We start from the raw sequence: 13619 nt of genomic DNA, 5'->3' as shown, positions 1-13619 counted from the left end.
CGTTGCTGGATGATACACGAATTGCATAAATTGATTCAAGATCCAATATTGGAGAGCAAAGTAAAAGAATAAATTACAAACTTATATATATATATGTATATTCTTCAAAACTAACATCCATAAAATGAATGCATTACAATTGACAAAAGAGGGAAAGTATATAACGTGTTGATTAATTATATTCATAGATAAACGTATGTGAATGTGCAGCAAAGTAACAAAAAAGAAGAAAACTGCATCAGCCGCTTTACCTAGGCCTTGCCTTGTGCTGTTTCAGAGCTTCAAAACGAGCAGCGAGTGCATCGTAGTCAGGCAACTTGGGGTGCACGCGCCGAGCTGGAATTTGTGGAGCTGGGCGCTCCGGTGCCCCATCACCACTGCCTCTTTCTTCCTCTTCTTCTTCATCATCGTTGTATTCATCATATTTGACGCCTGAGTTTGCAGCATTATAGCTATGTCTTCGATTAATTCTCCCTGTGTTGCCGCCACTTGGTGGTTTCTCCATCTCTATTTCTTCATCGCACTCCGATTCTGATTCATCAAACCTGGTGACATCTGTTGGCGCCCTCTGACAGTTATAGCTCTGCCTCCTAGCCACCTTCCTACTATCATCAACCCTCTCCTCATTTTCGACCCTCGAGTGTGAGTAGTATTCATAACCATTTGCTTTGATTGTTCTCTCATCTTCATACTCAGCTCGGGAGTTTGGCGCAAACTTTCTACTGGAATTACGAGGGATGCCTGCGCCGCCATCATGAGGAGCAGGCATCTGCTTGCTGCCTCCATAGGCAGCTAGGACCGCGGCTGCTTCAGCAGCAGCAAGTGCTTTCTCAGCAGCAACACCAGCAGCCGATGCCACGTCTTGAAAATTCATGATATTACCTTGTCCTCTGTTCAAGAATATCAACTTTGTGGTGAGAAATGGAAGAACAAGATGCCCCTATATAACAGATTGTGCAAGTAATCGAGTATTACCTGTTTGATGCATCATTTGACTCGAGAGGCGGCTTTTGGACAGGCTTCAAAGGCATACCCGACGCACTCACAAAACTGTTTACACCTTCCTGTAAGAAAAAGGAAACAAGATCGGAGACTAAGAGTGTGCTGGAAACATGCAGAGAGAGAGAGAGAGAGGGAGAGAGAGAAAGGCATACGATACGCTCTTCTGGAGGCTTGAGCAACTCCTCCTCCGTTTCTGTGGTATCCCATTGAACCTGGTATTCCTTTGCAATTTCCTTCAAAACTTTCAACTTCACTTCACCAGACGGCGTCTTAACAGAGAGCTTTTCAATAAGCTGCAAGCAGACAGGAGAGTCATCGTGTAAAAATTGTCAAACAACTGATCAAAATACAAAAGTTGAAATTTACCAATCGGTTGACACCAGCATTGGGTCGCAGATCAGTAGCTGCGGAAACAAAATCCTTGCCATATTTCTTCTGGAAAACGTCTCGTATGGCCAGTAACTCCGGAAGTTCTGAGCATCGAGGGCCAGCAAATATTAAACTCGATATTCCTTCTTTAAGGTCAGGCGGGCATTCCCTGCAACCATAACCACAAACATTATGTTATTCACCATTCAGATCACTGGATCTGTATGGATGTCAAATGACTCCAAACCAACCTTTGTTTTGCAATGATAGAGAGCCTGGCCACAACTAGATCGCAGAAAAGTTCGATTAACTCGTTCGCTGCCATTATATTCTGTTCTCTTATCACATGTTCAACCTGCAAAACCATCAGAAGGAGCAACAATACACAAGTGTTTAACAAAACAAAATCAACATAATACTTACTATAAGGGGGGGCGGTTTCCTTATGACAATACATATCATATGATCAACACAATCAAACAAGTTGATAATTGTTCGATCTATCCAAGTATGTGGTGGATTAGCCTCTATCTTTTCTATATATGAACACTCTCTTGGTCGCTAATAAGCTCAAAATCAAGGATTACAGATTCATAGTAATGCATCATTACCCAAACATCCACATTTTTCACCAAATTAAATGGGTAAACCTTGCTTCTAATAACCCCAAAATCAATTACAACAACAACGAAACAAATACACAAAATCAAAAAATACTTCAAACGCAAAATCAAGCACAGGTAAATGAATTACTCGGATACGAGCAGTGGCATCTTGGCCGGACTCAAGAAGCAGAGCAATATCGCGCCTGATCTGCCTGATCACCACCTCTCTCTTGTTTCTCAGCAGCTTTATCCTCGCCACCGCCATTTTCGCCGACGTTTTGCTTCAAAAGATTACGCAAAAAGAGGGGGGAGGGAAAGCACAACCTCAGCACATTTAATAATACAAAGACACAAAAAGTAAAGCCAAAAAAAAGAAAGAGAGAGAGAAAGAAGCACCATTTGGAGGGGTTGAAACCGCGGCCGAAGAGGGAGAGACCCATGGCAACGGCCTTCTTCCAGCGGTCGGCGGCGGCGCTTGGCATGTTTTTTGTTGGACAAGATTGTGTGTTTTTTGTAAGGAGAAAATGAGCGTGGCGACTGAAGAGGGCTGTACAACGGTCGGATAGAAAAGGAAATTTGTTTATTTATATATTTAAAGAATAATGGGAATTTTAATACGGACGTGGCGGGTGGGGATTGGGAATGATATTTCGGCCGACGACTTTATGGGAAAGATAAATTTATGGGATAAAGAACCGTTGCATTATCAGTGCTGTTGCTAGCTAAGGAATGGAATCCTATGTGATACGCCCATCATCTTTTACGCATTACTATATTTTATTTCCATAATTATAATTAAAAACAAGTAAAATACCGGTTTGATTAAAAATAAAGGGAGATCAATGTCGTGCTCTATGAATTTCTGGAATTCGATACATACTCTTAAACTCTAAATTGTATTGTTTGGGAGGACTAGAGCATCCACGATGGTTGAATAAACTTATTACTTTATAGAGGCAGGACTATTTATGAGTAAAGCATCTACAGTGGGATGACTCATTCTCTGACTCTATTTTTTATTTTTTTATTTTTCATTTAATTTTAATTGCACAAATTTAAATAACACAATTACTTAAAATTAAAATTGATTAATTTAAAAACCTACAAATTATATTAAAAAAAAAAACTAAAGACATAATTAAAAATTACTTTAAAAAAGCCTACAAATTTCCCTCATCCCTTTGCCTAGCTAGAATCTTCGCCACCCGTGCCTTGCAGAGTTCTAGTTGATCTGGTGTCATGTCAGATGTCTTCATGAACAAGATCTGATCGTCGTGAATCTCCCGCTTGAGCTCATTCTTCTTGGCGTACTCCACGATAATTCTTTTGAGCTTGTTGTCGGATTTGTCCAAGTACTCCTTGCATTCGGGTGGAGGCTCCGAGACTTGCGATGCCGACGCCTTTCCCTTCTCCTTCCCCTTCGCCGCTCTCAACGTCGCCTTGTCGCTTTATTTCCAATAGGGCAGGAAGACGTGATTTCCTCGCCCGACGCCGAGGTGGTGAAGTCGCATGTCTCCGTAGTCTTTGTCATCTTGGAGGAATGCACGTCTCCCTCTGGTTGGTCCGGAGGAGCTTCCACGCATTCCACATCTTGAAGGGGCCGCTTTTGCTCATTGCTTGATAAATAATTTGGGCCTTCTCTCGAAGCATGTCGTCGGAATGGCCGGAAAGCCACTTGGAGATCGTCTCCACCCAAATAGACTCCCATAGTTTCACCTCTGAACTCACTCGGGCCCAGTGTGATTTTATTTGCCGGTGGCCGAGATTGGCGCCGATGAAGGGGTTCACCCGTTGCCAATAGGACTTCCCATTTTGGTCGACACCTCGGATAGCGTCGTTTGTCTCCTCCGCCCAAATTCGGACGATGAGGTCCGTCTCCTCTTAGGTGTAGGTATGACGGGGGACCCTCCCTTCCTCCGCCGCCGGCGTCGGCGCCTTCTCTTTGAAGGCCATCGCCTTCCGCCGCCCGCTTTTCTTTGGCTTCGACGCACTATGTGCGGCCAGCGTCTTCTCCTCGCCGCTTGGGGGCTCCGTCCGCAAGTTGAATCCCGATAAATCGGGATGCTAGTCTCCGGAGAGATCGGGGACCCAATTTAGGTTATAGTAGTTGGGATAGTTTTGATCCATTTGAGAAAGATGATGAAGAATAAAAGAGACAAATATAGATAGAGAGAATGGATGAAGGTATGAGTGGAGAAATAAATGGGAGATATTTATAGAGTAAGAAGGAAAAAAAATAGGGAGGAACAATCATATGACCGTTTGAAACAAAAGTTTTTTTAAAAAAGAGAAAAATCGGCTCAAAAGCCGTTTAATTCAAAATTTAAAAATTTAATTTTTTTTAATATAGCGCTTGAATGCATGCGCTCAGCAGATTAAGGGAATGGGCCATACTCAATTTTTCGAGTAATACTTGAGTCACGAGTGTGCCAGAGTGGCTTACTCGATCTCTCCCTTACTTGAGTAAGGGAGAACGAGTCACCACTGTGGATGCTCTTAGTAAAAAAACGGCAATGTTTGCTTGTAAGCAAAACAACATTCTTTAGTTTATGGGACGATTTAGTCATGTAGACAAATTCGACTGCCAAGTTAGTTTGTAATATAGGGAATAGGGTAATATGCTAATTTATTCGTGTATTTTATTTTAAATTTTAAAGATTATCTACCAAAACCTCAATTTCAAGTGTATTTTATAACAATTTATCCTTTTTTATCTTCTTCTATTTTAACTTTAAGAGTTGTTTAGCATATCTTTGCGAGGGATGCAAATTTACTTTAAGAATTTATTTGCTTTGAGGTATAAAAAACGGATAAACTTCATTTACTACTTATACCTTATTTGTTTTGATATAATAAAAAAAATTCGAGCAAATGGTATAAATTTACGGGCAACACATTTTTCTTGAAAAAGAGATAATTTTATACCACTTATCATTCACATCAAACAAGATATAAAAATATGATCCTCATTTTAAGTGATAAATTTTTACCTTATATTATCCCTCTATTTAGATGGATAAAAAACAAATACACCCTAAATATATGCTCTTTTTAGCTGTAAATTTGTCATTAAAAAGTTTTTCTCTTTAAATCTCAAAAAATGTAATATTATCCACTCTTTAGAGTGGGAAAAAAAAAAAGGATTTAAAGAGAGACTTTTTTTTTTATCCCTTCTTACAATTCATTTTCTGAACATAACTCCATTTCATTCACAATTTTCTACTAATAAACTTAAAAAACTTAAAAGCAAGTTTCACTAATTCATTTTCAACCACAAAGATCTTCTCCTAAGATAAGCAAACACACCCCAACACTACAATAGTAGAGACCTAATGCAGAGTTTTTAAAAAATTTAAGTTGGGGGAGGGGGGTTCAGATCCGTCCTCTCACCTCTCATTCTTACAAATCAGAGGTGACTTACTTACCATAAGCTACAATGCTCGTGGAGCCGACTTACTTACCATTATATTAAAACCTCATTGTTTCTGTATTACAATCCTATACTGCCATGAGTCAAATAGTTGAACTCAATGAATGATGCTACAGAGCTATACTATACATTCCAGCCATAGCATTCTCAAATGCTACAGAATACAGCATTTTCCTTCATGAGCTGTGTGCTGGCTGCATCAAAGCAGGCGAGGAAGGCGTTCTGTGCAGCCCTTGCTCCAACTATAAGCAGCTATACTATAGGCTGGATAGTTCTGAGAACGGTTATGATGAGATGATACAACCAACCATCCGAGCCTTGATTGCAGCAAAAGCAGTCAGGATGGATGAATTGTTGAATAGTTGAAGACTAGTAAATGCGTTTGAGGAGCTTGATGAGTTCGTAAGTTCTTGTATCTCTGCCAGAGTAGAGGCAAAGATCTAGAGCAGTAAATCCATCCTGAGCAAGAAGGAAATTGGTGAAAAAAATTAAGATGCTTAAACAGAACTGAGCATATGAAACATTTTCTTTTTAAAGTGTGATGATCTTAAGATGAGAGGACACCAATGTGTTAATCTGCCAGGCAGATGTTTTGAACTGATAATGCATGCTACTCACTAGAGATAGAAGAAAATGTTTTAACAGAATCACCAACTGCCAAAATTAAAATAAATTATAAGAAGAAATAAAGTGTATTTTGTAAATTATAAGAAGAAATAAAGTGTATTTTGCAGCCAACGACAAAAATAAGCAACTCAACTCGTGCCATTTCTTAAAAGATTACTAGTACGAGAGAGTAGCTTTGAAACTTTGAGATTAATCTGTGAAGCACAAAGAATACAAATAATCAATTTATTATTTCATCCCCAAGTTCTTACCTTGTTCTTTAGAGATTTATCAGCTCCCTTGATCAGTAAAAGCCTCAGTATATCTGTCCTTCGGGATTGCACTGCTAAATGTAATGGTGTCCATCCATCCTGTTAGTAAAAACGAGAAAAAAGTAAAAATTAACCTTAGGATACCTCATAAAAAAGGGTGTCAAAATAGGTAGCTCAAAATCTAGATAAGTAAGCTTACATTATCTTGAAGATTTATATCAACATTGTATAATAACAAGATCTTTATCATCTGACTAGAAGCTGCAAAGACAGCATAGTGCAATAAGGTAGCTCCCTCCTGTTGTAGCAAAAAAATAACTCAGAAACATAACTAAAGCCAATAGTTCTTCCACAGCCCGAACTGTGGCAGTGATAAAAATGAGGATATAATATGCACAAATAGTTGGAACCAAAAAATGATAACAAAAGATCTGCTGGGCTTCATAGTGAAGTTGACTACAGAGCTGAAGCATTTAGCAAATTGATACTCTAGTTGGTTTCAATTACCGAATGTTGTCATGAATAAGTTAATTATGTGTCTCATGATGAGTAAATTATCATGTTTTATCCAGAGGCAGGGCCTATAATGTAGGATATGCAGTAGCATGACAAAGGAGGATCTTCTTAATCACAGTATATGATCCCAACAACACGAGGTTTTAACTTACATTGTCACGAACAAATGGATTTGCTGATTCCCTCAAAAGAAAGTTAAAAATAGCCTGCTTTTTGGCAAGTATTGCTTTGTGAATTGCAGTCAGTCCATTCTGTAGGAAAAGGGGCCATTACAGCAAACTGGAATTAGCAGCAAGATCGAGATAATGCCATCCTTCCCGATAGATATTATTACAATTTACAAGGGATCCAGCAACATGGGAGTTCACGCACACTTTACCTTGTCTGGGGTATTAATATCAAGGTTGTGCTTTAACAGAGAATCAACAAGGTAAAATTCTCCGGTAGCAACAAGAGTATGCAGAGGATGCCATTTCCCCTGAAAAATAATACTCGGCTCCCTGAATTAGCATACAGACATGCCAAAATAGCAACATTGTTGTATCTTTGCAGGTGAGAATCATTAGGAACAGCAGAAACATGATCATTGAAATGGAGGGGACTTCTCATCATATCCACATTTACACGACATCACACTATTCTTCTTATAGGACAGAAGTCACAAGGGGCATGAGATACTCACCGAGGTAGCAACTGCTACATCAGGAACCCGCCTATTCATCATTGCCTTCTCTTCTTGTGAGAATAATTTACCAGTGCCTTCACCAGTATTGCAATCACAGAGAAATGCAGATTAGAGAGGAGAGCAAAGAGGAATGTGTAAGTCATAACATTACGGTTTATGCAGCTTGAGATTCATATTTAAAATGCTACCGCTACTTGGTCACAACAGCATGGATACCATGGATTTTCAAATACTTCTGCTTACATATTAAGGCTATTATTGTACACTACATACCAAGAAAACTAGATCACCTCAGCTCCTACAATTAATCTTTCGAGTACTAAACAATCTCCTACCTCTCCTATGTGGGAAGATTGCACATGTAGGATAATGCCATACTCTTCTCAGAGTTTATACCAGAGGAAAATCCCACAATTTTCACCAAGATCACCATAATCCAAACAGATAAGATGGCATAACTTCAATGAAACACTCTGTTCCTAATTCTCAATTATCTCAAGTCTAGAGCCCAAAACAACAATGACAACACAAATGCACAACATAAGCACTTCTAAATCTCCTGAAGCACGATCAAATCCCTTCACAAAATCAATGTTTACGCACTACTTCAACACAAAACCAAACAACAAGATGCCGCAGATATACCTTGAGATTTATCAGCAGCAGCGCTCTCATACTTCCCACTGCTAAAAAACGCAGAAACATCCTCCAAACCTACTCCATACACTGCCAGCCTCGGATTCCTTGGCGCCACTCTACCTCCACTAACCTCTCCATTTGTCTCCTTCTCAGGCTTTATCTCCCTAAAATACGCCTTCTTCGGATTATCAAGCACCACCGGGCTCAGCTGCTTTATCTTTTCCTGCTTAATTTTCTCAAATTTCTCCAGCCTCATTTGCTCAATTTTATCCTGCCTCGTTTTTTCAAATCCCTCCGAATTCAGAGGCATCAGAGCCTGCCTCCGCTTCGCCACCCGCGTGCCGTACTCCAATTCCTGCGCCATCTTCCGCCGCTCCTTCTTCGTGATGTTCAATTCCTTCTGGACATCCTGCCACTCATCCGGAATTAGGTTTTCCGGCGAGACATCGGCGTCTTTATTGGTAGCCGATTTAGTGATGTGAGCGCCGGAACGCCTGGAATTTCTGGTGTTCTCAATAAATGGGTCGTTGAAGATGCCCTCTTCGTAGACGAGGCAGTCACCGATAGCGGGCTCTTCGTCGTCGTCCTCGTCTTGTGGTGGAGCTGGTGAAACAGAGCCATACAGAGGTTGGGAAGAGGAGTTGAGGGGCTTGAGGGTGAGATTGTGGTTGAGTCTATGAAATTGGATGGTGCGAGAGTGAGGAAGGGGGAGATGAGAGAATAGTGAAGGGCCAGGGGTTTGGGGTTTTTGCGGAATAGTTGATGTCCAAGGTGCTGCTGAGGACATGGCTGTGCGTGTGTGATGGATTGGAGAGGGAGGATGAAATTTGTAATTCTGTATGCATTCGTGTATTTCTATGAGAGGAACTAATATTAAGGAATTTCACTAATTTACCCTTGGATAATAACATAAATTGTCAAAATGCAATTACTAATATCTTTAAGAAGTTCAAAAACTATTTCCTTAGATTAATCATTAATTGTCAAAATGCTAACATCTAAATCATTCTAATATCTTGTTAGATTGAGATTCATACCATATTCACTCGTTTTTCTAAAAAAAAAATTAGTTAACAAATAAATCCACTCCATTTGAAATCAATTTCAAATTGAAAGATGATCTTTTCATTATATTATTTACTCCCTCCGTCCCTAAAATAACTTCCTCTTTTTCCATTTTGGGACGTCCCCCAAATAACTTCCTCTTTCTTTCTTTCCATTTTTGGAAACCTACCCCACCACTAATAATACTTTATTTATTCTTACTTTTCACTTTTCACCACTCCCAATACTAATTATAACACTTTTCACAACTTCCAATAATAATTATATCACTTTTTCTCCACTATCAATACACTTTACAACTTTTTATTAAAACCCGTGCCGTCCCCAAAGAGGAAGCCATTTCAGGGACGGAGGGAGTATATAGTATTATCAATATGTACCATAACTTAATAATAATAATAATAATTGAAAATTATCAGTAGCCCAATATTATAAATTATATTTGTAATTTACAATGTGTAATTAATAATTTTACTATTCACCTTAGGGATGTCAATCGGGCCAGCCCACTCGATTTCGGGCTAGCGCATTCGATTTTGGGTTATTTTTGTTTCGGGCTACTCAATTTTTAAATTTTCGAGCTAAAATTTTTCGACCCTAACCCCCTAAACCCACTCAATTTGGGCTAGCCCGTTCGGGCCCGCAAGTTTACGATTTTTTTATATGTTTAATTTTTTTTTATAGATAATCATACTCTTGCAATAAAAATATGTCGTGTTTTTTAAATCAAGACATTTCACTTTGGTTTAGATACAAAAATTAGTGTTATTTTAACGTAAATTTACATAATAGTATCTAACTTTAACTTCATTTTCGATTAAAATTGTATATAGTTTTAAGATAAATAACTATCTTTCTTTGACTTTTATATCGTAGATGTTTGTTATTAACGGTAGGAAAAATCAAAACATATTCTAAAAGTATCAAAATATTATTATCGAATTAAAGTAAAATATTAAAGTTTGAAAATCAATTATTAAGAAAGTGTTCGGTTAATCGGGCCAACTCACTCGATTTTCGAGCCAATCCTATCGGGCTTGGGCTATTTTCAATTCGGCCCATTCGGATCAAATTTTTTTCGGGTTAAAATTTTTGAGCCCTAACTCTCCTTTTTTATCAGTCTATTCGAATCAACCCCTAGATTTTGGACTTTTTTGACATCCCTAATTCACCTTTTGTTTTTAGAAATGTCATCAACAAGTAATTCATTGTAAATTTTAGCTTACATTGGAGAGGGGCAAAAGTGTCATTTAGTTGAGTTCTTGATCTGGCAGAGAAGAAAGTGGCGTGGCAGTGGCCAACCGGATGATTTTGTTTGGCAAGTGGGAACTCGCCTATTTCTAGATCTCTATATAATTAATAAATAAACAAAATTTCATAAGACGAGCTCAAAATTAGCTTTCGAAATAAGCGACTGGGTTTAGGGTTTCGTCGTCTCTGCTCCTACTATGGTAAGATCGATTCCTCTCTCTCTTCGATGTTCATTTCTATGAAGTTTATATGTATGTGCGTCACCTGGGTGTAAAAAGTTGATTATAATATTGGAATTTCCTTTCGTTTTGCAGGCTGATTCTCCAAGAAAACGGTAATATATTTGTTTTTAATCTTTGTTCCGATGTTATTTTTCATTATGCTGGTGATTTTAATTCATGCAGAATTCTGCTAGGGTTTCCGATCTATTAATTTGAGATAGGGGGGTGGGGGTGGGGGTGCGGATTAGGGTTTCTAATTCGAGAGAAGAAACTAGGACTATAGATAACGTAGCCTGATTTCTTGTTTCGTCACTTGTGTAACTAACACATACTGGGTCATCTGCTACCAGTGCTTTCTTTCTCAGAGTTTCACATTATTTGTGTTTTTTGCTTGTTAACGTTTTTTGGTAGCTTGGGTGGGGGTTGGGCGCTTGTGATATGTTTCTGGTCTTGGTGTTAATTTGATTGGATTTGCGTTTGATTTTTGCATTATGCCAGTTTAATTTGTGATCTGTGATCTTTTGCTGTGTATTAACTTCGTGGATGCCTTATTGTTGTTTTGCAACCTGAATTGAAATTATGTGATATTTTGTGCGGTTATTTCAATTCTTTTAATTTTCACAATGGCCTATCAATTTCATATGTATTCTTTTGGCAGTTACAGTTTTATATGTCATTACATTCTTGTGTCTTAGACTCTGAGTCTTGTGTAGTAATTTTCATCATAATTAGTGTTAGGGTCCATGTGCTTATTTTCTTGTCATTCCCTTTTTAGTTTCAGTTACATTTGCACATAGCTTGTAGCTTTTGGGTTAAAGTTTCAGTTATTAAGTCTTATTAAGTCTACTTGGCATGGCTCCCATGCTGTTTCACTGTAGCTAACTGCTAACGTGTAATTGCATAGATTTTGTTTGCATTATCAGTGGTTGACACTTGGCTTTTCAATTGTATTATGTTTAGGTATGCACGCTCTCCCTCTCCATGGGAAGAAAATTCGAGATCCAGGTCAAGATCTAGGTCCAAATCTAGATCTCGTTCTAGATCATGGTCAAGACCAAGGGCGAGATCTAGATCAAGATCTAGGTCAAGAGGTCGTGGCACTGGCAGGTTAGTTCTAATTCCTTATCTGTGACTTTAGACCGTCACCCTTTTGATATTCATTATTATCAGTAATGTTGTTCTTTATGTCATGTAGGGAAGAAGTTGTTAATGATGGAACTACACTTTATGTTACTGGCCTATCTACAAGGGTCACTGAGAGAGAGCTTGAAGATCATTTCTCAAAGGAAGGAAAGGTTAGTGTTTCTTGGATCTTTTGTATTATTATTATTATTTGAAAACCGAAGTCACTGCTCACAATGTATAATGTGTAGATCTAAGTTCAATGTCTTATATCTGTGCTGTTGGCATTTTAAATTTCATTCTTCAGGTCAAGTCTGTCTTTTTGGTTGTGGAACCGCGATCTCGTGTATCTCGTGGATTTGCTTTTGTTAATATGGACTCTTCAGATGATGCTAATCGCTGTATCAAACACCTCAATCAGTCAGTGCTTGAAGGCCGGTACATAACTGTAGAGAGGGTAAGCTACCTGTCTGATAGACATTGGTATCTGATGACCTATTTGTCTGTAAATCAATCTCTTTGACCTGAAGGTTTTCTGGTTATATTCAGAAGATATTGCGTCAGCTATGTTGGCAGAAATCAAAGATGATCAGTCCATCCATCGCAACAAGCTAAAACAGCTTTTCAATTGCATCTGATCAACTAAATAGCATCTATATTGCCCCAACAACTATACAACCTCAGCGAATACTCAACTCCCAATTAATCAAGCGTTTTTGTCAACATTGTAATCAGGCTTTTATGGTATCCCATACCTGGCATTGATTTTTTCTTTTATTTGATTGATTAAAGCAAATGCCAAATATAATTTTCTTAGTGAACTTGTCTTTTGTGTGTGTTATCAACAGACAAGATATAGGAAAACATAAATTTCATTTTTCTTTATAATAATGCTTCTGAGGTTGGAGATTCTTTTATGCATTCCTTGTAGTGATGAGCTTTACTTACTTTTATGAGCTGTTTACCCTGCTTCTATTAGCTTATATTTATCATTTTTCTTTAGTCACGGAGGAAACGCGCAAGGACTCCCACTCCTGGTCATTATCTTGGTCTGAAAAGCTCTCGGGGTGATGGTGAGTTCTTGTTGCTCGTTATGCAAGTATTATTCATGTTGCATATCAAACTAATTTATTGGTTCGGTGGAAGGTTATGGGGATCGTGGAAGATATCGTGGAGGATCCAGCCGTGAAGATTATGGCTACAGGAGGTCTCCTAGACGCTCGCCTTATAGAGGTGGGCGTGATTACTCGCCCAGACATTCGCCTTATGGTGGAAGTGGAAGATCAAGAAGGGAAAGGTCCAGGTCATACTCTCCCCCTCGACACAGTCTTGAAAGGAACTATGCACGTGGTTCTAGGTGAAATATGCTTCAGAGTTGCAGTTGCTTTCTAAGATGTAGAACTATCCTCAAGACTTGAACTTTGTTTGAATCAAAATATTGATGCACAATATTGTCTCTTAGCTGTTACCATAAGTGTGCCCAACTTAATTGTACTGTAGCTGTCCTCTTCATGTGTGCAACATTATTGTTGTGAGTGGATAACTGGTCTTTTTTGGCTTCATACTTGTTAAATCACTGTTCCAGTTTATTTTGTGTTTTGTTTTTCTCATAAAATGGTAGATCTATTATTGCTTGGTAGTTTATAAGCATTTCAGCCATACACTAGATTAGCCTTGCATTCCTCTACTATTATGCTAGTCCCCATACCATGTTTATTTGCTCCGAAGTGCAAGTGATTAGTGCTCATTGCTTGCAGTAAATCTGGTCAATATACGAATGATAGACTCGATCGCTTGTTGATAGTAAATTAGGGACAAATACCTGCCTAAGGAGTT

General features: G+C 38.6%; 3 protein-coding genes across 4 annotated transcripts; 1 reads left to right on the top strand and 2 right to left on the bottom strand.

Moving 5' to 3' along the window:
* Positions 1–61: 61 nt before the first annotated feature.
* Positions 62–2618, bottom strand: LOC131023807 (uncharacterized). The gene is made up of 7 exons (XM_057953409.1): positions 2373–2618; positions 2125–2257; positions 1623–1726; positions 1369–1540; positions 1155–1295; positions 976–1064; positions 62–890 (listed from the first exon to the last, which is right to left on the bottom strand). The coding sequence occupies exons 1-7, from the start codon at positions 2456–2458 to the stop codon at positions 248–250; spliced, it is 1368 nt and encodes a 455-aa protein (XP_057809392.1). The 5' UTR covers positions 2459–2618; the 3' UTR covers positions 62–247.
* A 2787-nt stretch (positions 2619–5405) lies between these two features.
* LOC131023806 (ankyrin repeat domain-containing protein, chloroplastic-like) lies at positions 5406–8961 on the bottom strand. Its single transcript, XM_057953408.1, has 7 exons — positions 8131–8961; positions 7483–7559; positions 7180–7278; positions 6953–7051; positions 6484–6582; positions 6285–6383; positions 5406–5865 (listed from the first exon to the last, which is right to left on the bottom strand). Exons 1-7 carry the CDS (start codon positions 8909–8911, stop codon positions 5776–5778), a joined length of 1344 nt encoding a protein of 447 aa, XP_057809391.1. The 5' UTR covers positions 8912–8961; the 3' UTR covers positions 5406–5775.
* Positions 8962–10487: 1526 nt separating this feature from the next.
* LOC131023805 (serine/arginine-rich splicing factor SR45a-like) lies at positions 10488–13345 on the top strand. 2 transcript variants are annotated; one of them, XM_057953407.1, is made up of 8 exons: positions 10511–10640; positions 10755–10774; positions 11622–11678; positions 11733–11768; positions 11857–11956; positions 12091–12240; positions 12787–12856; positions 12930–13345. In XM_057953407.1, exons 1-8 carry the CDS (start codon positions 10638–10640, stop codon positions 13142–13144), a joined length of 651 nt encoding a protein of 216 aa, XP_057809390.1. In that variant the 5' UTR covers positions 10511–10637; the 3' UTR covers positions 13145–13345. The 2 variants fall into 2 exon arrangements, with proteins under 2 accessions (XP_057809389.1, XP_057809390.1); XM_057953406.1 differs by having other exon boundaries at positions 10488–10640; positions 11622–11768.
* The last annotated feature ends 274 nt before the right edge of the window (positions 13346–13619 follow it).

This window comes from Salvia miltiorrhiza, chromosome 4, assembly GCF_028751815.1.
Source record: "Salvia miltiorrhiza cultivar Shanhuang (shh) chromosome 4, IMPLAD_Smil_shh, whole genome shotgun sequence".
NCBI classification, from domain to species: domain Eukaryota; kingdom Viridiplantae; phylum Streptophyta; class Magnoliopsida; order Lamiales; family Lamiaceae; genus Salvia; species Salvia miltiorrhiza.
Note: the sequence above shows the minus strand (reverse complement) of the source record. Positions and strands in the feature narration are given on the sequence as shown.